The sequence below is a fragment of the Antedon mediterranea genome, chromosome 6 (assembly GCF_964355755.1).
Source record: "Antedon mediterranea chromosome 6, ecAntMedi1.1, whole genome shotgun sequence".
Lineage (NCBI taxonomy): Eukaryota > Metazoa > Echinodermata > Crinoidea > Comatulida > Antedonidae > Antedon > Antedon mediterranea.
This window is the reverse complement of record NC_092675.1, coordinates 6,045,188-6,072,185: the sequence shown is the minus strand read 5'-3', so window position 1 is coordinate 6,072,185 and position 26,998 is coordinate 6,045,188. Positions and strand designations below refer to the sequence as shown.

The following is a 26,998-nucleotide window of genomic DNA, read 5'->3' as shown; positions in this document are numbered from 1 at the left end:
ACAACGAACTATGCGTCTAAAGCGTCCATTGTCTCGTCGTCGCTTCCCAATGTGGACTCGCCGCACGTCAACATAGGGAAAACTGTAGATGTAATCAAAACTGAGAACATTTCACATATAGATCAGTGTATTATTATAAGTTATAAAAAGTTTCAGTATCGGAAACAATTTCGCGACCCATCAATTTTTTTTTGCGACCCAAACATTGGGTAGCAGCCCATGTTGCGGAACGGCCTAACCTTATTTTATCCTTCCACTCAACAAAGGTGTAAAAACGTCCCCTCTCTCCGACTTTTTTTTTTTTAAATAAGGACGATAACTTTTTTTATGTGGTCTAATTTATTTTTATACCTGTTATCCTCGACAACCATGTCGAACTCTATGCAAAATGTATGGATCCATCCCCGTCCTAAAAGTAAGGTGTATTAAAAAAAACACCTTATTTTTACGTATAGCCAAATTCATCTTTATACTGCACTACTTCTCGACAACCATATCCTCTACTCGGACTCTATGCAAACTTTATGGATCCATCCCCGCGCGCGTCGTCCTATAAAGTTCAGTTGTAATGAAAACATTAGTATTGGATTACTGTATTGATTACCATTATGATTGAGGTTGTAAAGTTGTAAAACACAACATTATGACGTATAATGGTAATCGAACACTGTATTATTATACACTATAGTATCCGTGTATATATAAACATCTATGCGTGACCTGTACCCGGATCTGTAACTATAAAAAACCCGCGTAATAATTAGTAATTGCATAATAATTATGTTTGCACTTTGTGGTTTAGGCCTATCAGTTGTGAGTTTGAAGACTAAGCCTAATTAATTCTAAATGGAACAGTGTTATATTATTCATCATGAAGACAGTTTAGACATGATATTATTATTGCCGACTGTTCAATTCTTTATTTTAGTAAGTGAAAGGATATAAATGATGGTGATTTCCAGTTTAGCGATCACCTAAATTCTATCATTGCTTAATTATCGTCAGGCCTGTTGGTTGTGGATATTGTGACGGTAGGTCTGAGTGCCTTACGTTGTGTTCAGACGAGGAGCATACACAGTGTAAGTATCCTTATTCTTTTTCTAGATCGACTTCTAGGTCAGTCGGTTAGTCTTCATTGTTCTATGTATTAGAAGAACAATTGAGGCCTAATAGGCCTATATTATCCAGTTGCACAATGATCGTTTTGATTGTAAAATTTACTGAAAGAAACCATGGCTTAAATTAAAACAGTATGGTATAGTACTGACGTATCGATAGAGCTTATTATAAAGATAAGTTACTTAGTAGAAATGTACGTATGAACAATTTTGACGAATTGGAAATAATATGATAATATGATTTGTTCACAATATTTAATGTTTGCCTTTTTACCAAAACATTTTTCAGTTTGAATTAAAGTGGGCCTAAAATGTTTAAATTTCAATTTATTTGGCATCTCAACATGTTAGTTGTGATGACGTAACTGAGATGTGTTTACTGGACCATGTAGGTGTGTCATTTTGTTTTCAAATGTAGGAATGTATTTAGACGAGGAGATGAAACATGAATTATTTATTGCAAGGAAGAAATAATAAATTATTTATTATTTCTACCTTGCAAACATAACTATAAATGATCGGGTGGCCGATCTAAGCTGCACCTCTTCCCGTCGCCTAACGCCACTATATCATAATAATAATAATAATAACATGTATTAATAGAAAAAAAATGTGAAACTACTCAGAAACTGAAATGTAATATAGATTATGAAATGAATATGAAATGAGAGTATATACAACAATTGTAATACATTTATGAAAGATTGAATGATGAATAAATGTAGTGGCTACCACAAAAGTTAAAAAATACTAATAATAAGATTTTTATAGCGCACATACCATTCAAGAGTGCTCAAGGCGCATTTAAAAAATAGAAAACAAATCATACAAATTCCTGACAAATAAAGTGCAATTTCTTGGGAGGGTCCCCATCCGTTCTCGTTCTGTCGCGGTCCTGGACCCCTACCTATCAAAACATCCGACCGTTCATTGCAAACTTTAAAATAATAGTAAAATACAGCGAACACTAAAGCTTGGTTCCCACTAGAACGTAACGCAAGAACTTAAACGCAAGGCAAGCGTTTTAACCAATGACAAGCAAAGTTATAGACAGCAATCACAAGCGAATAAGCCATCGCTTGTGATTAGTCAATTCATATACCTCCATGATTCAATTGTGTTGCGTCGCTAGTGGGAACCACGCTTTAGAATGTATCAACTGTTCATTTAAGTGAATATAACTATAGAAAAGTCCTTCAAGCGTGGTTCCCACTAGAACGCAACGCAACGTAACGCAGCGACGTGGTGCTTAAATTAGCATTCATCACTTTAATAAAGCTTGGTTCCCACTAGCAACGCAACGTAACGCAACCTACTCAACGTAAGAAAATTCCCTTCCAATAATTGTGTTTGCCCCCGCCTGCGTGAAATCAAACCTGCAACATTTCCAGCACTGTTGCATCGTTGGTTCCCACTTGTTATTACGCAATACAGCACTTTGCGTTGATACGTCTCTGCGTCACGTTGCGTTGCGTTCTAGTGGGAACCACGCTTATGACTGCTAAACCCGCCATACAATGATCATCCATAACGTCATTATAAACGATCATACCATCGAATAATAGGCTATACAGTACAACCACACCCTCCTTAACGGGTTATTTATTTCGGAGATAAGGAGAGATTATTTTTTTTTTCATTTTATTCAATCGAAACCAACAGCGATAATTACCGCCACTAACAGGTTTGATACAAACAAAGCCAGGATTATGTACAATTTAATTTTATAAAATGACAAAATTCTTGATGACGGGAAAAAAACATCGCGTACCTCCGAAAAAATCGTCGCCGGACTTAACGGGTACGGTATTATGGGTGTATTATTAGGTATATCGACCATTTATGGCATGAAATAGCAAAACAAAAAAAACAGAATTATTTATCCAAAATGAATTTATATGCCGCATAGGCCTCACGCATCATGTTTTCCACCGAATATTAATAATTTATGATACGTTTATTGTTAGGAATAATCTGAATAAACAGCACATTAATTGTTAAATCGCCACGTGATTAGTCGACCAATCACAAACAAGATTCAGCAATCTTTAATTAAGCTTAATTCAGTTTATAATTTGAATAAAAAAGGAATGCCACAAATAACAATCCGCTGAGAGAGCTCGTCAGATTGAATTTGGATTTGGTTCGATATTATAATACCGCTCAGTCGTAATTATCTGGTATGTCTATTACATTAAATGAAGATGGCCTATATGAATTACCGGTAGGCCTATTTGAAGGTGAGTCTAGTTAAGGATTTTTTATATAACTAGTATAATGGTTTTTAGTTCTTTATTATATAGATTAGAATAACATTGAACACATCGCTATTATTTTGCAGAGAGATATCTCCCTGTATGATGTGAATATTGTCACCTGAGGCATCCTCTTTTGTATCTTTATGTTTGAATGTCGTCCGTATATTTTTGTATTGCTTTAAGAGGGCCTCTTCGAGTCTACTTTACTGCAGAGCTACCCTGTACAACAAAGTTTAATAAATTAATCAATAAATCGTTTCCACCATCTTAATCCTAATGATGATTAGGGGGCGGATCCAGAGAGAAGATGACTGATTGCGTCATAGCCCCGCCCCACAATAGACACTTTGGCTGAATAGTTAGCTCAATGCTTACGTCACACCTTATGGATATGACTATTATGATTATTCATGTTTATTTTGCGACGTTTCACGAGGGGTCCCCAACTTATGTACGAAAAGAAATATCGCTGCCCATCTCAAATCGGTGAAGGGCTAGTATCGATTGATTCATCCTAATTCCACCATGGGGAAGAGTTCATTCTGGAATTAATCTCTTCCAGCACCAGAGACGAATCCAGCAAGTATATATTCGTCAAATCACCACGATTCCCATTTTCACCCGTACCGTAGGTATAACGTCTTCACAATGTCAACTATGGAACGCCGTTTACGCAACATTTCGATGATATGAATTTTATGACGCGATATGTGAATGAAATGCATCGATATTAATTGAATGGCGCGATATATGAATGAAATGTTTTGAATTGAATGCTTTGAATTGAATGTTTTGAATGAAATGTTTTGAATTGAATGCTTTGAATTGAATGTTTTGAATGAAGTGTTTGAATGAAATGTTTTGAATAAAATGTTTTGAATGAAATGTTTTGAACGAAATGTTTTGAATTTTATAGTGGACCAACAAAACCGAATAAATTTCACGCAAAAGCGGATATAGAAGTTTTCTTTATTTAGGTGGCATTGAAAAAATGAATACCGGTTTAGTTAAATCACTGTTCATCAGAGCTAAGTCGGTCATAAATTACTGACAACTCCCATCAACTTACAACTCAAGTCAACAGGCGGGTGTATTAAAAGTAAGCTTTTTTTGTATCAAAGTCTTCATCACAATTAAGATTGAATGAATCCTCTTCGGAGACTATTTGTGAACCCTTCACACCACCGGGCGACTACTGTGTGCTTTGTACGGTTTACGTAGGCGTCTGATTGTTACAACTAAAAGCGTGGTTCCCACTAGCGACGCAACGCAAGGACGTAACGCAACGCAAGTGAATTGACCAATTACAAGCGATGGCTTTATTCGCTTGTGATTGCTAACTGTCTATAACTTGTCATTGGTTAAAACGCTTGCGTTGCGTTTACGTCCTTGCGTTACGTTCTAGTGGGAACCAAGCTTAAGGCTTTATAGTTTTTAAACGTTAGCCTAAACAAAATAAGTTAAATGCTTCTTTTACCAAGGCCCTTATCCGGGCGGTTTTTTTATTATACGTTTCATTCACCTAAGCTGATACATTTTAATTTGTTTTTACTGATTTTGAATGTTTAATATGGGATTATACAGGTAAGAAACTGAATTTGGGTAGTATTAATTTCATGAAACCTACACACCTATATTATTCGGTGTGACGCACACGTCATTCAACCTAAAGCGTGGTTCCCACTAGCGACGCAACACAATGACGTAACGCAACGCAAGTGAATTGACCAATCACAAGCGATGGCTTATTCGCTTGTGATTGCTAACTGTCTATAACTTCGCTTGTCATTGGTTAAAACGTTTGCGTTGCGTTTACGTCCTTGAGTTACGTTCTAGTGGGAACCAAGCTTAAGAAAGCAAATCATGAAAGGTGAGACCTCAATAATAACAATGACTACGTCGTCGGGGTGATGACGGGAGGCTGTGACCCCCCACCCCACACTTTTTTGGCCACGGGTATCAGAGCTGACAAACAAGTGATGACGATTGGTTGTACATTTCTAATACCAGATGATACACACTGAATAATTTAAGATGAAATAAAACACGGCTAAATTCCAACTTGAATTTTACGTGAGAACTCTTCCCTAGTAGTACAGGTAAATACTCTATTGGAGGTAAATTTTACTCTTCCCTCCCTGATAGTTAATAATTCTCCATTGAAATTGTTTCTTCAGATTACAGAGGCTTGTTGTACAAGAATAGGTTTTTTGATGGATAATGCATTTTCGGCTGAAATACCGAGGCTTTCTGACATTCTGTGGAATTGCCACTTTGTACATATATTATAGTATGGTACAATTAACAGCGGATGTGTATTACGACGATCCGTACCTGCAGGTGAAGAGAAATGTCGCAAGAGACACACGGACAAATTCTACTATTAACAATGGCACAAATTCTACTTCAGACAGTACTATCGTAAGAAAAAGTTTATCCCCAATCAAGATTGAAAACTGCACTGCACCGCAACACGACGAGGAGACGACGTTCTCCTGTAGCAACATTTCTAATATTAAGATACTTAAATCTTTGGGTCACGGTGTCACCAAAGAGGTATTTCTTGGTGTATATGACGATGAAGAAGTAGCCGTTAAGATGGTAACCTCAAAAGTGCAGGACGTCAGAAAATGTCTCCAACGGAAAAAGTATTGGAAAGAACAAGACTGTTATCTTTTAGCAAATTACAAACTTCTTAAAGAAATGTTATTCATGCAACAGCTACACCACCCTAACATTTTAAAGGTAAGATAACATTGCGGTTTTTATTTGGTTTATTTAACTAGCGTAGGCCTACATTGTATTTGAATAAAGGCTCTGAAACGACGCCCTTTGAATGGCGCCATCGAGTTTCTAAATTAAGAATAGGGTGCTAAATCACTGCAAGACGAATAAATGCATGGGCTAAGTTTTAGAGATCATGTCAACAAACTCCACTTACTACAGTAACTCAATATTAATTTAGGCTTATATTACATTTCCACTTACTGCAGTAACTAAATAAAATTATTAAAAAACGGATTAAGAATTAGTAAAATGAGTTAATTTGGACACGGTCCTTTATTTTGCTATGTATAATATCCTTAACTTATTTTCAGCGCATTGGATATTGTGTCCGAAATGAGAAGACATCTGGCCATGTAGATGACCATGGGGTGATATCAGTTGCAGAACTAGGGTCACAGTTCAATCCCGGCAAGTATAAACGAACGTCATGGGAGCGGAGGATGACGGTAATGAATATTTTTGAATTGGAAAATGATGCATTTTAAACAAATTATGATTGAATTGAAGATGTGTCATTTTGTAGATAACGAATTAGATCGTGGTCTATAAATTTACAGACAATTTGCGCATCTATATAATTTCAGCTATTTTGTTTGATTTTCATATTTATTTATAGACCCTTTTGACTGTACTTTTAAAACTGCATTTCGTCCTTTGGACAATCGGCAGGCGTGTCCATGGGCCGATTCTTACACGACTCAGTATTGTGGATGGATAAGACGCTCATCCAATAACAGCGGAGTCCATGATTAATTTTGCTATACCCATAACAACCGTATTGTAACCAACACACGACTCCTATCCATCTCTGTACAAACAAACGATTATTGATATATATTATGCACTAAAACCTCACTAAATATCATCTAATTAATATCTCGTATTTCTCTTACAAAATAGATATCAGCCATTATTATGTCCTGCCTGTTGTGTCCTTTCAAAAAGGAATACACAATATCGATTAATGATATTAAAATTTAGACGTGAATATAATTATTAGCCCTGGGCTTACAAGATGTCGTAGTGACAAATTCTATGCAGTTAATAGTAATATCGTCAATAAAAACGAAAGGCCTATCCTAGTTTGTTGTGTTATCGTGTAAATTACCTCGGTTTTAATATTTTTCTGTTTGTCTGTCTGTTAATCAACAGTTCTTTTCAGAACTAAATATACGTGGTTCACCGCAAACTTTATATAAACATTTTATTTCACCATGAAAACCTTCAAACAAAATATTATTTTATATAATTATATTTTATTTTTTAAATGTTATGTCATTAAGCATGGATTAGCAATATTAAATGAATCACTGTCCTATCAGATAGGTGGTAAATCCTCATGAAGGGCTCTTTTGTGAACCAATTCGACGGGATAACCCGCCCTTAATAGTCTGGAATGATGAACTGGATTTACGTGGGGTCTACGTAATACTACTAAATGGTTGGAACGCATTTTTACCTATCAGAACAAAAGTTTGGATTGTATAGGCCTAGGCATGGTATCTTAAAGATGATGCTATGTATAACAACTTAACATGATGCTATAACAGCTCATCATCGGTATAGTGCCTCAGGAGGACAAACAGAGTTCATCCTGTCTTATGTCCTCTTGTGTTGGTCACTTTTGTTGGTCGCGCTTATGTGCGTCACGTTAAAGTAGAGGGCAACTTCCCTCTTTTCCTACAAGGGAGTGCCTCACCGAAGGTGCTGACCGGTCGTGGGCGACCCACGTTTTTTTTTGTATATCATTTTTGTTGAATGTCGTCTGGAATAGTACCGTACATTTTAGATGCATTTATGGTTACCAAATTGACAAGCACTCGCTTCTTTTGGTATACTGTTAAATATAATTGTGAATAAATGTATAATGCAACCTAACAATATGTCATTTTGAAAGAAAGCAATTCACGTTTAAATTATATTTATGTATACTTAAGCGTATGTTTTTTTTGCACGATTTTTTTTAGACAACAATCGAGTTGCTGGATTTGCTCGACTATTTTGCACATTCTCCCCTTGGCTCACTTATGATGACAGACATGAAGCACACTCAGTTCCTTGTTGTTAACAATAGGGTAAAACTAGGGGATATGGATGACGTCACGAACGAGGAGCAGAAATGCAAAACAGAGAAGGAGTGTTACATAGATAAAATAGATTACGGTAAGCTACCAACAATGAACGAACGTGAGAGAAAAATATAAATTTAACCTATTATTTAATCAAAGGTGTCTGGTGTCTTCCGCAAGCCGTATTCTTACTACAAAGGCATACAAACCCTACGGTTTATCCCGTTGGTTCTTGGGAAACTCTCGCCTCAAACCGAACCTCCTGGCGTTCTAAATTGGTAACTGGTCACCAATCTGCCAAAGCATCAAATTACTGTATAAAACTATTTTAACAAATATTATGAAACCAACAGAACTCATCCGTAGCAGAGAAGTACTAGCTTAGTTAAATAATATTTTGGGCCTTGGTTATCGTCTGTCATGACGGGATTGGGCCATATATATAACTTTTATAACAACCATTGGGTTTTACAAAATGCATAATGCACGATCTACCCGTATAGTATTATCACTGAACAACGGTAATCTTGTCAACACCGTAGTTTATTATTACGTACCATTGTAATGTAATCATGAATAATAAACTAAACCGTTATAAACATAGTACAATGTTTATCTGTTTCTATCTTACAGGTATCCAATGCGTTAATGGTATATGCAAAGGAATCAATGCTAAATTCAACTTACATTTTTTTAATAGTAAAATATTTAGTTTAATTTTGCAAAGTGGCACATCAGCTTCTATAGCAGATGAAACAAGGAGAGCATTACGTCACGGAATAAAACATCCGAACTCAACGGCTCTTGAGATCAAACAGTCGCTTCAGCAAATATTATTAAAATATAAGAGTTAAATTTCATTATAATGGTAATGAGGAAAACCCAGGTAACGTCTGCACACGCCTCATCCCCGTTTGTTCTGTACGAGGAATGTACACCTATACTCGTCATATGCGATAGGTTACATGCTGCAGTCCATCCGTCGTTAAACACACGAGAGAACGTCTGCTGTGCGCCCGCGTTAAACACGAGGAACGTCGCATGCGTCCCCCGTTGAACACGAGGAACGTATCATACGTCCGTTAAACACAAGGAACGTATAATACGTCCGTTTAAATGGACACAATGAACGTCTGCTCTGTACGTCTCTCAGGACTAATCCGTGCATTTGTTAAACACGAGGAACGCCTGTATGCGTTCCTCCAACGCCATGCGTCCGTTAACGCCGTGCGTCAGAAGCGGCGCGTCGCCTCTGTGCGTCCGTTTTTAAAACGAAGAATCCGAGTCCGTCCGTTCAACAGGAGAAACGTTTGTGCTTCAATTCAACACATACGAGGTACACATATGTACGCCGCCGTCACGAAAGACGCGTGCGTCCTTTGGGTCAGACGCCGCTCAATCAACGTTGTGTTCAAGCTTGTAGATGAATGATCTAGCCGCGTTTTTGGTCATACAGTAGTGCGTATCGAAACTTGGAAAACAACAGGGTAGATGCGAAAGGCTGAAACTGCACACATATTGCATAAGACTTTTATAATGATGCAGTATATTATTACATAATATAGGCCTACTTTATGCTTACACCTTCAGTATTAATATGGGCCCTCATTTAAATAGCCGGGTGTGTTCACTAAAGAGATTTTGAATGGTCACGCCCTTAAATTCACACATGAGTGATAAATAGATAAATTATTAAATTAAACAAATACTCATGGTCCGTTTGAAAGGGTGGGTGAGAGGTTAGGTCATTTTATTAAATTAATATTTATTAAATTACTATTTATTATATTTATTACCATTGATATGCAATATGCTTGTTGGCTTATATAAAACACATTCCTTCTGCACAGGCAGTTTGTATGATAGCGATAAAGATAATGATTTATTTTTGTACGGTAGGCATTTTAAGTCATCTATTTTATACATTTAAATGCTTTTTCAAGATGTATTTTTTACATGATGTTCACACTTGGTCTCCGCATAGACCTATAAATTAGAATTAATGCATAGGTCCATTGTCTCAGTTTAGCAAGCTAGTATGTGTTCAACAACGGTTACCGTATACCATGGACCTATAGGTACGTCCATGGTTATATTGATAATCTGAAAGACTTCATGTACACGCTCTAGTCAATTTGTTTTTTTTTTATCTTATGTGGGTTCATCCCACTTTTATTTCCATACAACTGTTCTCTTTACATATATTTTTCACTATACACTATACATATCATTATATTTACAATGTTTGTTTAATCATCTGTTTACATATACATATTTAAAGAGTTTTATTCATTTGTTTACATATTATCACATTGATTACATAGCTTCCTCTTTTTATACATATTATCTGTAACACATTTTCATTAACAAGCTTATTTTTTTCTTACTCTCTAGTCAATTTGTTGTCAAGTTGACTGACGAGTTTGATGCTATGTCTACACTATCAAGCTTTATGTGACAAAAAAAAAATAATGTGCCTATATGGACATTATGATGTCACTACCATATTTAAGCATATAACTACCATATTTGAGCACATTACACCTTTTTTGTCCAACTAGTTTGATAGTGTAGACAGAGCTTTATATAATGAATAAATTAATGTGGTGTATTTTGCTACTTTGTGCATCGTTATAAAATATTTATGACTGTATTAATATGCACAGTTAATAGAAAAAACTGAATTAAATCAATAATTGCCTTATTCTATATCGTTAAACCATTTTTTATTACCTTCTTATGAATACTGAGCATAATAAATGAAGATAAATATTGATTATTGCGTTATGAGTGTAATAATAATAATTGCTGGTTATCTCTATTAGCATTTGATAAATGTCATAGTTCATGATGATGTTTTAATCTTCTTCCCTCAAATCAACATATGCCATTTCTTTTAAGGAGGGAATTAATTCAAATTGTTCACCCTCCATTGTAAGGAGGCCTACATACAAAACATTATTCACACAATTTATTAGTATACGTGTAAATACTGTTATGGTTTATGACGTAATTCCTACTGCAAATACATTTTAACAGGCCTAATTATTTTGTGTAATTCCAGGAATAAGTTTCGGGAAATGATACCATCAACCTCGTACTGCGCATATTATAAATGTTCTACATTTGTTCCTAATTTGCTGACATGTATATTTTGTGTTCTTAAAATTGAGGGCGCTCCTAAGCATCAAATTTACGAGATCAAATCCAAAGAAAAAAAACAATGACTGAACCAAAAGTTAAGTGAACCATTATTAGTCCTCTCCCTACATCTGGTAATGTCGTGGAAACGACCTCAAAGCTGTGGCAGAGACATTGTGTCGTTTCCACGGCATCACCAGATGCATTGACTTGCCTGTGTGGTGGAACGGGGGACGTATTATTCTGTGAACCCCAAACACAGTAGCATAAGCTTTAACTTTTTACCACCACGACCAACATGGGGTTCGAACCCATGACATCCGTGTTGTTAAATAACACGACGCTTCTCACCTGAGCTAACAGGACATCTTGGATATAAACACCAGCTTTGACGGTCATGAATATATTTATGACGTGTAACGATGAATTACGTAATATGAAGTACGTATAAAATAGACTATTGTCGATCAGCTGCTCAGTCATGTACTTTGTGACGTTACGGTTAATGCTATGTTCGAATTCTCTAAGCGCTAGCTTGGGTTTGAAACTCTGCGAACTTTTAAAAATGAAATATTGTTTTTATTTTACTTTAAAAGATATTGAGACAGTTAAATTTATTTAATTTAGTAAATAGCTGGTAAGCTATTTTTGCGATTTCTACCGTCATATTAATGCATAGTCATGATGCATACATAATAATGACACCCCACTTGTATATTAACAACGAACTATGCGCGCGCCAAAAGCGTCCATTGCCCCGTCGTCGATTCCCAATTGTGTGTTACGCTACGGACTCGCCGAACGTCAACATAGGGAAAAAACTGTAGATGTAAAATGTGATCAGTGTTGTAGATTTTACTTAACTGAGAACATTTCACATGATCAGTGTATAATTGATAAAATGTTTCAGTATCGGAAACAATTTTTTTTCACGACCCAATCATTGGGTCGCGACCCATAAATTGCGGTACGGCGATCTAAAATAATACAAGTAAATGCTATTGAATAATGTTGGGAACATAAGGAAAAGCGTAACATCTGCTAAATCCACAGCGCTTGAGAGACGATAATATGTTTGTCGAACGCGCTAATATATTAAAATAACATTAACACTAACTCACATTCGGAGCAAGGCTATTAATTACAATACAAATACATTTATTCATCAAATCACAAACAAATTATATTCTGTACAATTATTCAACAAAGTAATGAAATGATGAAATGGGGTCTCAAGAAACCAGAACTGTACGTGTAGTGTAAGTGAGAGGACGTTTATAAAGCAAGGCTACTACAGTATAGAGTCTACTCGATAAAAAAAAAGTTTCATAGACTATAGATGGCGCTCTTTATAAAAGTTTTGTTTACGTTTTTAATTCGTTGACATGATGCACATCATCACACAACACCAGCCAAAATTACGATGGCTACTTTCGAGAAAGTACCGGTAGTTGATGTGCATTGTGAGAATATTTCTATCATTTGGCCGTCACTTTTACTAGCTGTACGTTCATCAGATTTCATAGGCATTGATCTAGAACTGAGTGGTCTTGGAAACCGGCGAAATCTGGTAACGCGGTAGGTTTACTTTTATGATTTTTAGGTAGGCCTATAGGGCCTAGCCTAGCTAGGCCTAGGCTAGGCCTAGCCTCTCGAGCAGGTCTACCCCTACCCTACACTAAACACTATCTCTAGTCTACTCTACTACTATACTACTAGGCTAGGCCGCCTGTAGAGGCACTACTTGTGATAGGTAGCTTAGGCTTTGTTCGTACTTAGTTTAGCTAGGCCAGGATAAAACAACAAAAAGTAAGTAGGCCTTAGTTTGTGATAAGTAGTCAAGATTATGATTATTTATATTTTAGTTTTTTACATATTTAATTATTAATTAAGTTTAATTACTCCATGGTTTAATTTATTAAAAATTACTTAAGAATCAATCAAAATCAATGCTGTATAGTTATGCGCCATTTGAACGATTTGCGCAATTAAAAATACTACTACTAGGCCTATACTACGTTTCATGTGTTAATTTGTCCAAATGTAATTATGAAATTGCGCATTTAAAATTGCGCATAACATATGCATAGACCTTAGGCCTACTGTACTTCATCCATGGTTTGAATGAGTATAAAATCAATTTGAAATTGCAAAAAGGACAAGGTCAAAGGATTATTTTTGACAATTTCAAACTGCTCAAAAAAAGTCAATAACTAGGTACAGTATGTACAGTATATGGTATAACTCCCTGTCGTATTCACTGCACCACTTGTTCATTCATTAGATGTATGGAGGATCGATACAAGTTCATAAGTGAGGTCGCAAAGTCAAGATCAATTCTTGCAGTTGGTCTTGCTTGTTTTAAAATAACTGGCATCGTCTCCGACGGACTCGGTTTACAGTTTCAAGCACAAACCTTTAATCTGACAACCCTCTGCAACGAGGAGTATGTAGTAGAACCAGATGCGCTTCAATTTCTTGTCAACCACGGATTTGATTTTAATAAACAGTATTCTAAAGGAATGTATTATTCAAGAGGTGTAGACAAGGTAACTCCATACGTTATTATACAAATAATGCACAAGTCAGAGTGCGTTCGTGGAAGTGCGACATGCACGATGCGCGACACCCGAGGCTTGTGCATTATTTGTTTTATAACATGGGTCGAACACAATCGGTAATCTGCCATACGATTTACACGCAGAGTGCTGTTATGTTTTTTTGCTGCTCACTTTTTCCACTCCAGTGCATGATAGTGAAAAAATAAAGAGCGCACACGTGATTCATTTCAGCGCGTCTGATTGGCTACATCCTTGAACATTTTAAAGTTGCTATTATATACTGATAAGTGAGTGAGGGTTAGACTCTTTTAAACCAAGTTTAAAAGATTATAAAACAAGTTTGAGCTGGGGTGAACCATGCATGGTTCACCCCATTATTATTCTAACAAAAGTTCATTTAAATCTATATTATTATATTTATGTGTCTCATTAAATTTCTTAATATTGATAATGTTTTTATCTTTTAGGAAACAAAAATGCAAAAGCACAACATAAGAGAACTTATTACTGAAATGGTTGCCTGCAAAAAACCGGTCGTGTTCCACAATGGTCTTGTTGATCTTGTGTTCTTATACGAAAATTTATACTGCCCTCTACCAGGTAGCTACTCATCATTCATCGCAGATATATCCGAGATGTTTCCAGGAGGGATCTATGACACTAAATACATTGCTGAGTATAAGTCACACATGAACGCAAGTTATTTGGAGTATGTCTTTCGGAAAAGGTTAGAATATATGTGTTTATGAACAAATACCTGTACAGTTTTTTATTTTATATTTTACATTTATAATGAAGGACAGGTTCTTGCTAATATGAGGAGGTGAACATGGAAATGGGGGAAAAACATTAAGTAGAACCTTTATATATGGCTGTAGTGTTATTTTAAACATACTATACTATACTTCTCCTTCTCTGTTTCACTGGAAAGTGTCCCTTTAATAGGGGTAATCTTCTGAACAGGGTTGGCTGTAGTGTTAAAACATACTATACCGCTCCTCTTTTATTTAACAGGAAAGTGTCCCTTTAATAGGGGTGTCTTCTGAACAGTGTTGGCTGTAGTGTTAAAACATACTACACTTCCCCTCTTTTCGTTTCACAGGCAAGTGTCCCTTTAATAACAGGGTGTCCCTGAATAGTGGTGTCCCAAATGTATTGGTTTTATACCCCTTTTACACCGCCAGTAAAAATGCGGAGTTGATCCGGAATTGTAAAACCCGAGTCGTACCCGGGACGCAAAAATGCGGAAATGTAGGCCGGTGTAAACGACGTAAAAAGTTACCCGGTTCGCTGAATCACCTGGGTAAGTGATGCGGAATGTATTCAGCGTCAAGTCAACCCGGGACGCACTTGGGATGAACCCGTGTTTGCGGTGTAAAACGCTCAGCGTATCTTTATCCGTTTGTTTACTATCCTCGCTCACTATAGTATTTAATTTACATAAAATTAGGATAAGATTGATTTTGTTTATTCGCTTATTTAATAAATTAAACTTATGGTTATTTGTTATTCATTTTTATTTCAAGATATTATTCTTCACGAGTAGACTCAATTTTTGTGTGTATTGCCATAAAACAAAATTGTAGGAGGTATAATGAGCAAACCGTTACTAGGGTCTCTCTTCGTGCGTGAGAGGGCGATATTTCGATTGATCTAGAACATTTACACGGGTTGGAATTTTTCAGTGTAAATACACGCAACCCGTGTCATTCCCGTGTTATGAATCGGGTGTGAAAAGGAAATTTATCCGGACACGACACGGGTTTGTTATAAGCTCGGCGGTGTAAAAGGGGTATTAGTGACGCTACATTCTTGTATATTAGGCCTTATTTATTAAAGACTCTTAAATACACCTTTACCTTATACACTGACTTATTGTTTTTGCAGTCAAAGAGAAAATGCCGTCCTGAGCACTTCCGGACAAAAACATATCCAAATATCATTTTGTTCGTATCCACAAGGAGTGGGGTTTGTTGAGTACAGACATTGTGAACTACCAGCTAACTTACAAGAACCAATGGAAGAGAAGCTCAATCCCGTTGAGTTTTGTAAACAGTATGGGGTAAGTCCGTCTGTCCTATCAGAGTTTCAAAACAGTTTTTATAGGAACCGTTTATCAGTGGTTTTCAGTTGCAGAGTCAAGATTTGTGGAACAGGCACCTCCATGGTACATTGTTATAAATTATACTAATTTCGGCTTTGTTTTAAGTGTGAAGATGTTAGATTTGGACCCTCATGTACCACCTTGTATTTAGGTTTGCCATTGATAGCTATTACCTACCTACTATCTGAAAATGATATGGTGTAATGTATACCAGGTATATCAGACTAGCATCTGAGAGCTATGGATTCAAGACCCATCTGTGCAATATGCCATTACCTTAGGCAAGATACTCATAGCCTTGTCCTTCAGATGGGATGTAAAACTGGTGGTCCCATGTACATAAATGCACTATGTAAAATATAGAATGTGGTATACTATTTGAAAAGAGTAGGAGATTGACTCCCTGTGTTCTGATCAGATGACAATGTTGTTTAACCTAATATCATCACATCAATTTCCATTTAAACTGAGACTGATTAAAGATGTATTTTCCCCCAAAAAAATAATTCTTAACAAACGTTTTGTTGAATATGCCATTTTAATGTAACATGATAGTTATTTACTTTGACCAAAAATTGGATTGAAAAAAAAATGTATTTACCTGAAAAAACTGTAATTTAAAGCAAAAATTAGTCAAATTGGCTGCTAGCCAAGGTTTTTGGTTGAATTTAACCATTTATTTTGTCATTTTATAAGTCATTTTTTCATGTTTTTCTTTCTACTGAACTGATATTAAAAGTCTGATTTAATTAATCGTCATGTTTTTGGGGGGCATACATCTTTAATACTACATTTACATTGTGTGGTGACTTAAACCCATCATCGTAACAAACCATCCTAATATTTATCTAACATTTTTTTCAAAATAATTTACAGAGCCATGGATGGTGTTGCAGAGGTATATCTTGTCCCTACTCACATGACCCAGACATTATCCTAGACAATGAACATTTACAGAAACATAAAAGGAAGCGTAAAAGGAATCGAAAAAGAAAACGAAGTGGAAATGATGTTGAAGATAAACATTCCATGGAAACAGATGAAATAGAAGAAACAAAGAAAAAAGGAAAAAGTGATGAATGTACAATGGATGTAAAAGAAAAGGACATGAAAAGTACTGAGGGACAAAATGACATAGAAAGTATGGTTAAAGACAGAAAGGAAAATGAAAGTTCAGTGGAGATTGCCACAATCCCTAAGACTGATGAAACGAAAAGTGTAAGAACATTAGAAAAGAAACCGGCGCCCGGGAAACACAGAGCCGGTTTTGATGCTTTCATGACCGCATATTCACTAGCAAGTTTCTTAGGAAAATGTAAACATTTGGAGGACAGTACAGTTACCAAACATGAAACCAGTCTAGACACAAGATTTCAAATAGATGTAAAAAATCTTTTGTATTTAAGCGGTAAATCTGTACCATTGCTAGTAGAAAAAAGTCACTTTTCCAAGACATCAAGTTTCCATAGGGAAAAGATTCATAAGATATGTCCACCTAAATTTAAGCATATAACAGAAGTCATCTTGGAATCAAAAGGAATACATTGAAAGAGATTGTAGTTGTTGAAGGCCAAGAAAATCTTTCACCATACTCGTTTTTTGGTGGATTGGTGTTTCTATAGCCCTAAGACTTACCCGAGGGAAAACATTAAAAATTGTCCGTGTGAAAAACAAACGTGATAACGTTGTCTAATCAGAGAAAAGATGATTAGTGACACTATGTAATTTACATGTCCAGGGAATGGAGTTCATTTTATTCATTGAAAGTTTTTTTATAAAGTAAAGTATTATTAAATACCAAAATAAAAAAATAAGAAGTCGCAGTGAATAAAACAGAACATTAAATCAGTACAGTATGAAACTAAAAACATCTAAAAAAAAAACCAGAAAAGGTTTTGTATTTTAGAGAAATGATTTTTACATGTTATTAAAATAATAAAAAACGTGACAAGTTTAACATTTGTTACTTTCATGTAATACATCCTAAAGCTCTGTCTACACTATCAAACTAGTTTGACAAAAAAAGTGGTAATAATATGCTTAAATATGGTAGTGATATGACATCGTCATGTCCATATATAGGCACATCACATTTTTTTTCACATAAAGTTTGATAGTGCAGACTAGAGCTTTATAGTTCAATTAATGCATTGATTAGAGCTCGAAATAAGCGACAAAACAACGATGGGAGACACAATAAAGCTCAAGGCATCACATAAAAAAAAAAAAAAAAATCTATTGCTTGTGAAATGTTTTATGTTGAAAAACAAGTGGGCATGTCCCAGTATTTATGGCAACATCTACTAATACGGTTTGATTTCTTAATTGATGGAAGAAATGTTTATTGCAATTTTTTTTAATTGATAATTAGAAATGTCCAGTAGTATTGTCACCCCAAAACATGAAAAATGAAGATTAATTAAATCAGACTTTAAATATGTTATTTTGTGGTTTTAATAAAGTTAATCACTTCCGTAGAAACAAAAAATTGCATGTTTTTCATTGTTACTTTTACTCAATTAATTTGATTGGCCAATTTTACAAACATAAGCAACTTTACCTAAATGACTTCTGCAAATTAGTTTTATGTTTGCCAATTATAGACCCGTTCTTAAGTATATAGCTATAGGCCTAGCCCGACATTCTTGTTCTGTTTTTGCCAGAATCTGTTAAATATCAGGTCTTCCGTTTGTTTTGGCCTTTACGATCAATCAAAAATATCAATTTTGTGATTTATAGAGGGCCGCTTAAATTATTAGAATTCTTTAAAATTGTTGACGGTTTAATGATAAAAAAATAGCACTATATAGTATTTATTTTCACATTATATGCGACCTTAAATTAGATCTAACAATAAATATTCCTTACAAAAAATGCTGCTCGATATTTTAAAATTAAATTAATCGTTTCTTCAGATATGTTTATAATGAAATATTAAAAAGATGTCCTATATTCGCAAAAATATATACAAATGAAAGAGTTCTCTATAATTATGATTCACATGCCCATTCAATTTTGAACTTTGAATGTGCTGTGTGTGACCTCAACCTGCATGCAACTGAATACCCTCTAGAGACGCGACTTCACGAAAATCCAGTCTTTTGATTCGTGTCAACCAATCAAAGGGCAAGAATCCAAAATCGTTACAGTGAGCCCTCATAGACTCTTTTCCCAGACGTTTTTTGGGTCCAGCGGTTTGGATCTATAAATTATAGTCAAGTTTACAAAGTCACAAAACTGTCGGCCTTAGATACTGTAACTGCTGCTTGCTTTAGCTTATGAATGAGTAGTCCTCATGGAACGTAGCTGGCTAGAGCAGCAGCATGAAAAACGTAGAGAATGGACTTTAACGAAAATACGGCAAATAGTCTCCAAACATCTTGCATACCGTGTACACACTTGTCATCACCTTGAAGCAAGATGGTTGTAACAACTTACGACAATATACGCAATAATGAAAAAAGGCAGTAATACTTTCATGTTTGCTGGTTTATTTCTACAAAAAATCAGATAACATTTGCAAGAATAACCTGAATCTACTTGCGTATTCACATCATTTTGTGGTCAACAAAAGCCTTTCAAGACGCGTAGGGTCAGCATAACAACTATTTACAGACAAATTTTTATATTCTTTGATATTGTTTACAATGATAATTAGTACCTGAACATAAAAAAATACAAGGAATTGTGATTTTAAAAAATTTGGCAGAACATAATATATTTACAAAGATTTCAGAGTAATTTCAATGATTATTTGGTGTTTTAATTATATTTATTAAGTTTCCATGCTACATTCTTTTGCCGCCAAAACATCTTCAACCGTCTTCTGTTTAACCTGAAATGAAAATTAAACAGAAAGTTAATGAGTAAATATTACCAAGGGTGGACTTAATTATTAACAGGGCCGGTGAGAATACTTTACAATAATCTGACATGAATAAAAATCTGATTTGCAAACCTTTGCTTTGTCGCCATTAGCGGCCGATCCATTCGTTGATGGCGCTTCATTCTTGCTTTTCTTTGAATCGTTGCCATCATTTTCATCAGGTTTCCTCTGGATCAAAATAAAAAGAAACGCTCAGAAATATGGATCCGTTTTCTCTTGCCTTTTATAACAGTGTGTAGTATTTGGCAGAAATTAAAATACTTACTAATTTAAGTAGCGCTACAAAAGGATTTAAATTTTGCAAATGTACTGACCTTTTTTCTCATTAGGTGAGAGACATCTGTGGCATTTTCTGTCTTTTGAGTTGGTTTTGCTTTGATCTTTAAAAAAAAGAAAGCATTCAATTAATATCGAGAACAAGTATATTAGATGATTTCTCGGAATGACTACTATTTGACTTAAAATTTATCTGGAAGATTTCAATTCAATGCTTATGTATTCACAATTTCAGATTTTGATAAAACAAACGAGTAACACTTACGACATTGACTGTTGCAGAAGATGAAGATTGGCCAAAAGCTGATGAAGCCTAAAAGAGAATTCATACAATTGTCATTAGGATATTCACGATCAAAGAAACTAAAACATACAAAATGTACATAATTCACAAGATAAAATTTGATATAAGTAATTAAAACTTACAAAAGTAGCTTTCACAGAGTCCGAAACATTTTTCTTCATTTCCTTTGAATCTTCAATCTAAAAAGGAAAAACGCATATTTAGCTCTATCTACACTATCAAACTTTATGTGACAAAAAATGTGATGTGCCCATATGTAGACATGATGATGTCATATTTGGGCACATCACACTTCTTGTCAAACTATTGTTGATAGGTCGACAGCTTTATACAGTGTAAATATGAATTAAGGGGGGGGGGGGGGACTCACTATTAGGAAGTTTGAGATGTACGCACATTCTATACTACATAAATAGTCACAGAATCAAAAGAAACATGGTTTCAATAAAAGCATTTCCGAATTCCAGCCATTAGAATGCCACCCACCATTTCTGTTATTCAGAATTATTTTATTTATGAAAATTACCTTTGAATTTATGTCTGGAATAAGCGCTTCAAGCTCCTTAATTTCTTTTGTAATATCCTCTGGTGAATGTTCTGAGCAGTCTTTTTCTAAAATATCAAATTATTAAATATTCTATATACTGGGTAGCCTCTTCAGTCAAAGACTGTTTTCCCAGAGGGCCCACTGTATAGTATAGTACTATGATGCGTTTGTGACGGTGGCTGCGTGTGAACTAGTACACCGGCAAATCAATGAAACGGTACATAGATATTAGTTTGGTTTCTACCTTCCAACTTGGAAAAATGAACCAACGGGAGGTTCTATGAAACTATAGAAGGCACTACACCAGTACATCAAACCAAAAATATTGCAATTAATAATAGTAAACATGTTATGTCGGATGTGCCGGGCGTAAAATTTATGCCAATGCATCCATTTTTAAGCATCTTTATATTATATTAGTCACTTTTTTACGACTCGAAATATTGGGAGACTTCTGCCATTATCGGGAGACTTCTGCCATTATCGGGAGAGTTGGGAGCTCTGCTCTACAAGTTTAGGGGACACGGGAGAAAACAAACTGCATTTGGGTTACCCTTGCTCCTTTCACATGGAAGTAACAAAGGTAACCCAAAGGAGGGGTTCCATGGTATATTGATTCGAATTACACAAAACGAGGAAATTATGCACAAAATTACCATCTTCTTCTCCTGCTTCATGTTCCTTCAGAGTTGTATGCAAGTTCTTGATTCTCAGGTCGATCACATTCAAAGACTTTTCATAGCTCTAATAACAAATCAAAATATTTATTTTATTGTACAGTTTTGGGAGGCGTATCTCTTAAAATAGGATACCATATTTGTATTGGTACCACCAAGACCAGTAAACGGGTAAATACCAAGACCAGTAAACGGGTAAATACCAATAGCAGGTAAATTATTGATGGAAAAACTTTTCATTTTTAAGACAAAAATGTAATAAAACTTAGCTCAGATATGCTAGGTTGTCTTCCCTCTGCACTCACTCTAGAATCACCACATGCAATACTAGAAATGTTACAAAAGGCTAAGCCTTCATATTAAGGCCAACATCAGACCCCTGTGCAAATCATCATAGCCAATACAGTATGGTATATACACAATTATTTGTTGTGCAAGCACAGCATCGATTGAAAAATGAATTGTTGTCAAAAACCTATGCTAGCTGTCATTTTACCAACATTAGTGTTGTCAATACACAAATCTTCATGCATTCAATTTCAACCAAGAGGTATCCAGGTAATTATTGTTAATGCTCAATTTCAGGCTTTAGGCCGTGGATATTTATATTCTAAATATAGTAAGTACCACCCCAGAACAGACTACCAATTGAACAGAAAAAATGTGAACAATGCACCTCAATTGACTTCTCAAAGTCTTTGTCAAGACCATAGACCAATCCCAAGCTGTAGTGCGTCTCTGCCAATAGCCTGTCGTCTTCATCTAAATGCTTTCCTCGCAGTTCAAGGCATTTATGAAAGTCCTTAATGCTCTGATTGTAATTTTCAGTTTCCATGCTGAGCTCACCTAGAGTCAGATGAACATGAGCTATTTGAAGCTGTTTTTGTTTGTCTTCGCTAAATTTAAATACAGAATGTAAAAACATTAATGTTGAATACAGTAGCTTAGTATTGGAGAAATATTTTCATGAGTGGACCATTCAAAGAGTCTTGTCTTTTAACAAATGAAATAATACAGTATGCTCTGAACAAAAACAAAACATTAATTTAGCCATTTGCTTCCATTAAAAAAATGTTGGGACTTTTTTCATACACGGTACACTACGGTCAACTCTCCCAATGACTTTTCTAAACGGTCTAAATACCCAATACCAGACTTTGTTTACAAAACAATGGGAGAACATGATGCATGGCACATTATAAAAAATTAAATGTCAATGATGGCTGTGATAATACTAATCAGAATGTTAACTTACTCTAAAAATATAACCCTGGCAAGTTCAAGCATTTCCCATGCTAGTTCAAAATTTGAGATGTCCTCTGCCGTTTCTGCCTACAATGAAAAAAAACACCATTGTTTATTGTCTTATATAAATTCTTATTTAAAATTTAATATAGTTCCACAATTTTATTTCGAAATTTCATCTTTCTTTGTAAATATATCAGTAAAATAGCCATAGTGTGAAAAGTTTACATCAATACAATTAGTACTATTAATAATGCTAATTTCATAATATATTGGGGGCATTGTTGATCACAATTGAGAACAACGCAAAAGATTGTTGTAGCACATATAAAAGAAAAGAGTTTCAAGATATATTTACTTCATCATCAGCGGTACTTTCATCCTTGCTGCCTCCAGCACCATCTAAAAAAATAATAAGGATTCATTAATGACGCACAAAAAAAGGGGTTAAATATAACGCAGTGGCGGCATCTACGCCTAGTCGTAGACCAAAGCTAGATTATATATCTACACCTATTGACCAATCGGGCCCAGTCATCTAAAAAAAAATCCCTCAAGGAAAATGGTGAGAACAAAATAAAGAAGATGGCGAGTAAAAAAAAAACAATGATTTTTTATCCCTAGCCCAACGCTACAGCATCACATTGCGAGACCCAGGCACTACACATTCAGCCATCCAACCGGCTTACAATGCACGGATATCATAACAGCCATAGGGGGTGCTATATAGGCGTAGATATAGCCTTGAAATTGTATCTAATATAAACATTTATGACAGTTTATTTCACAACAATGTTCCCATTATTTGGTATATATATATTAAATAGAAATAAATATGTTATTGTTAGATTATCACAGTATAAATGAATAGTAAACAAATGTACAACATTAATTAACAAAGATTATTACAATGGGCCGATTCAGGGTAAGTTGAGTTCATGAACCAATTACAGTAACACTTTGGTGGGTAAACTAGGTCGCCAACATACTCTGGCGCAGGGGCGGGGCAAGGCCATGCATTACCATAATATATTACCATACTATATGGTAATATGGTTTTTAATAACACATTAATATACACAATGAATTAAATACAGGAAACCCATATTATGAGTAAGGGGGGGGGGGGGGAAGACATATGCTTCAAAACTATATGGTAATTTGTTTAATAATACATTAATATATTACAAATAAAGGAAACCCTTTCTAAAGTGTCCCTTCAATAAGCATTGGTTGTAGTGTTAAAATATATATTGGCATTTCAAGGGAAAGGGTCCCTGAATGAGGGTGTTCCCAAAGAATGGATTCTACTGTTTGTAAATTATATAAACAATTAAACAAAATATCAAAATTAACAGACAGAAAAATTTTAGTTAATGAAAATAAATATGAAATATTCAATACATTATGAATTGGAAAGTGCATATATTAATACTGAAAGAAAAATGACATGTTAATAGTTAGGTTTGAACTTGGTGCGTCGTTGGTGCCATCACATTTTTCAAACCTTTTTTGCTGCCATCTTTCGCTTTTTTAGCACCTTCAGCTTTATCAGAATCCTCGACATCTTTTTTTGTATCGGATGTTTCATCAGCAGCGTCTACTTTTTCTTTCACTTCTTTACTAGTGTCCGTTTCCATTGTTTCTTCATCTTTCTGCTCTTTTTCTTTTTTTTTCTCTTCCTCCTCCTCTGCCTTACTCTCTTTCTTACTCTCCCCGTTGACCTTAACATCAACATCCTTACCATTCACAACAGCTTCCTTTCCATCACCACTTGCATCACTTTCTTTTTTAGCATTTGCCTTCTTTCTCTCCTCACTGTCTTCAGCCATGGCACTGTACACATCTTTAAATATCTGTTCTCTTTCAGGTCCTGAGGAATTGATTGCAAATCGTCCATTAAGCTCTGTCTAAAAAGTGTGATGCGTCTAAATATGGTAGTGATATGACATCATCATGTCCATATATGGGCACATCACATGGTGGGGATGGGTGGTTTGTTTTAAAATAAGCTGCCATTCACAAAAGCTTAGTAATTTGCTGGATTTGTCTTAAATACAAGTCTCGGAAAGTAAATTTTGAGCCCTGCAAATGTTTACATACAGCAGTCAAAAACCAAGATACCTTTAAGATTGGAAGTGTCATCATCGGAATCAGCATCCTCTGGTACGCCATCCAAAGCATTCCCAAGCACGCCAGTCTCCATACGAGCTAACTCCAAAAGGGCTGTGCCATATTTGAAGTATGCCTCCCCGCATTCATGTGCAGTTTCTCCATATTTTGAAGCTCTTGGATAAAAAAAATAAACATGGACTAATTACAGGAATTCATTTAGGTTTATATTGAATTTCTGACGTTCTAAACCCCAGCAATTTCGGGATGTCTATAATGGATTGTATCAATTAACTGGCATAACTTTCATCACATAATACGGTATGTATATAGTTTTCAACCTCATTTTAATCAATTTAAGAATTTTAAAATGTCCAAATATATAAATGAAATTTTAATTAAATTTGAAAAAAAAAATCTTTAATTTTGTATGGCTTTTGTTATTTAAAAGTGTTTTCATACAATTGTTCAGTTTCTGCAGTCATGTGAACCCAAGAAACAAGGGAAACTTTTCTTGACTTTCCATGTGATCAAGGTCTGTTCTTTTTATCACATTTTGTATATTTTTAATGATTGATAGTTCGATATTTTTATATTTTTATGTCTTGTATTTTTTTTTTGCTAAATAAAAAATAAACAAAAACTGGCACTGATGATCGTAGACCGGTGCAGATAGTAAACATCTGTTTGGAAATGTTTTTATTCTGAACAAAAATTTAAGAGATTTATTCGGGAGAAATATCGGGAGGCTCCCAGAGAAATTTGGAATTAGAATGTCTATAATTTTAAGACACATGCGCATATTTATAAATAATATTCAACGGTGATGATGGAACAGGCTCTTCCCCCTCCCAACAAGTCAAGTAGTACAGGTATGTACAAAAAACCCGAAGCATTCCACCTACAGCAGTCCACTTGCTTCTTGAAAAGCCTGCACTGCTTGAAGTACTTCACCAACGACAAGATTCCGCTTTCCTTTTGCCATAAGTGTCTGGGCAACTTCATCTATGTCAACACTAAAGGGGAAATGTACAAGTATTAATAAATATGAACATACGGAAATGGTTATATAAAATACTACAAATCAATGACCACAGTCACCACAAAAAGGCTGGTTTCCAGGATTCGGTTTTTATATGGATGTATGACGCACCGAGCAACGCAACATCCTATATTAATTAGGCCTAGGGCCTAGGCCTATTATAATATTATTATATACTTTTAATAGGCTTAATCCCCACTACGCCTAGCCTAAAAAGGGCCTAGCAGCAAGGCCATCATATTATATGCTGCATGCTTATTCTATATGACATAAGCATGCGGCATATGAGTAAAAAAATAGTTGCAGCGTAGGCCCTCTACTTTAGGCCTGGTTATTTCTCTAAGTTATGTAGGTATAAAATATACGGCTAAATAGTAATACAGACCCCTCATCGCCGGTTTCTTCATCAGCTGAGGTGCTGCTGGCTGCCGCAGCGTTATCTTCTAGATTTGTCATTGTTGTGTCGGTAGTGGTGGTGCTTTCTGCTGCGGCTGCTGGTGCATCTTCTTCTGTCTTTACATCGTTTTGTTCACCCATTGTAAAATAAACAACTTTAATCAAATCAAGCGAATAAGAAAGAATTCTGTAACAAGTAGATAGTGTTGTAAATTACAACAAAACAAGCAAGAATGAGAATAAACTGAACTAAAGTACGGACAGATTTGGTCTGACTGCAATTATGACGAATATTTCGCGCGTTTCGTTCTTAAACATGCCTGCCGTTCTATGAACTGTACATATTTTTACCCCTCTATTAACAAATTAAAAAATAACAAAATATCTACAATAACAATTTTAAAAGGTGGAAAACACAATTATACATTATTTATAAACAGTTAATATTAATAATATTCATCTTAAAGTTGAAATT

At 35.2% G+C, this 26,998-nt stretch overlaps 3 protein-coding genes across 6 annotated transcripts; 2 read left to right on the top strand and 1 right to left on the bottom strand.

Moving 5' to 3' along the window:
- Window positions 1-838: 838 nt before the first annotated feature.
- On the top strand, window positions 839-11,176 carry LOC140051397 (extracellular tyrosine-protein kinase PKDCC-like). Of its 2 annotated transcripts, none has more exons than XM_072096602.1 (5): window positions 839-1,079; window positions 5,554-6,121; window positions 6,475-6,609; window positions 8,131-8,326; window positions 8,866-11,176. In XM_072096602.1, exons 2-5 carry the CDS (start codon window positions 5,597-5,599, stop codon window positions 9,084-9,086), a joined length of 1,077 nt encoding a protein of 358 aa, XP_071952703.1. In that variant the 5' UTR covers window positions 839-1,079; window positions 5,554-5,596; the 3' UTR covers window positions 9,087-11,176. The 2 variants fall into 2 exon arrangements, with proteins under 2 accessions (XP_071952703.1, XP_071952704.1); XM_072096603.1 differs by having other exon boundaries at window positions 878-927.
- A 1,588-nt stretch (window positions 11,177-12,764) lies between these two features.
- LOC140051217 (target of EGR1 protein 1-like) lies at window positions 12,765-18,239 on the top strand. Its single transcript, XM_072096353.1, has 5 exons — window positions 12,765-12,951; window positions 13,658-13,922; window positions 14,402-14,661; window positions 15,822-15,996; window positions 16,915-18,239. The coding sequence occupies exons 1-5, from the start codon at window positions 12,797-12,799 to the stop codon at window positions 17,584-17,586; spliced, it is 1,527 nt and encodes a 508-aa protein (XP_071952454.1). The 5' UTR covers window positions 12,765-12,796; the 3' UTR covers window positions 17,587-18,239.
- A 1,270-nt stretch (window positions 18,240-19,509) lies between these two features.
- LOC140051062 (protein HGV2-like) lies at window positions 19,510-26,834 on the bottom strand. Of its 3 annotated transcripts, none has more exons than XM_072096140.1 (14): window positions 26,513-26,834; window positions 25,991-26,101; window positions 25,098-25,261; window positions 24,481-24,846; window positions 23,332-23,375; window positions 22,984-23,060; window positions 22,405-22,624; window positions 21,708-21,795; window positions 21,031-21,116; window positions 20,627-20,683; window positions 20,466-20,513; window positions 20,239-20,304; window positions 19,997-20,092; window positions 19,510-19,873 (listed from the first exon to the last, which is right to left on the bottom strand). In XM_072096140.1, the coding sequence occupies exons 1-14, from the start codon at window positions 26,662-26,664 to the stop codon at window positions 19,814-19,816; spliced, it is 1,635 nt and encodes a 544-aa protein (XP_071952241.1). In that variant the 5' UTR covers window positions 26,665-26,834; the 3' UTR covers window positions 19,510-19,813. The 3 variants fall into 3 exon arrangements, with proteins under 3 accessions (XP_071952241.1, XP_071952242.1, XP_071952243.1); XM_072096141.1 differs by having other exon boundaries at window positions 24,718-24,846; window positions 26,513-26,833; XM_072096142.1 differs by lacking the exon at window positions 24,481-24,846.
- Window positions 26,835-26,998: the final 164 nt, after the last annotated feature.

Coding starts and splice junctions, on each gene's coding strand:
- LOC140051397 (XM_072096602.1), top strand. CDS start 5,597: ATGCATTTTCGGCTGAAATACCGAGGCTTTCTGACATTCTGTGGAATT. Junction 6,610..8,130: donor CATGGGAGCGGAGGATGACG/GTAATGAATATT, acceptor GATTTTTTTTAG/ACAACAATCGAGTTGCTGGA. Junction 8,327..8,865: donor CATAGATAAAATAGATTACG/GTAAGCTACCAA, acceptor TCTATCTTACAG/GTATCCAATGCGTTAATGGT.
- LOC140051217 (XM_072096353.1), top strand. CDS start 12,797: ATGGCTACTTTCGAGAAAGTACCGGTAGTTGATGTGCATTGTGAGAAT. Junction 14,662..15,821: donor GAGTATGTCTTTCGGAAAAG/GTTAGAATATAT, acceptor TTGTTTTTGCAG/TCAAAGAGAAAATGCCGTCC. Junction 15,997..16,914: donor AGTTTTGTAAACAGTATGGG/GTAAGTCCGTCT, acceptor AATAATTTACAG/AGCCATGGATGGTGTTGCAG.
- LOC140051062 (XM_072096140.1), bottom strand. CDS start 26,664: ATGGGTGAACAAAACGATGTAAAGACAGAAGAAGATGCACCAGCAGCC. Junction 24,847..25,097: donor TGACACTTCCAATCTTAAAG/GTATCTTGGTTT, acceptor TCAATTCCTCAG/GACCTGAAAGAGAACAGATA. Junction 20,684..21,030: donor TTCCAGACATAAATTCAAAG/GTAATTTTCATA, acceptor TTTCCTTTTTAG/ATTGAAGATTCAAAGGAAAT.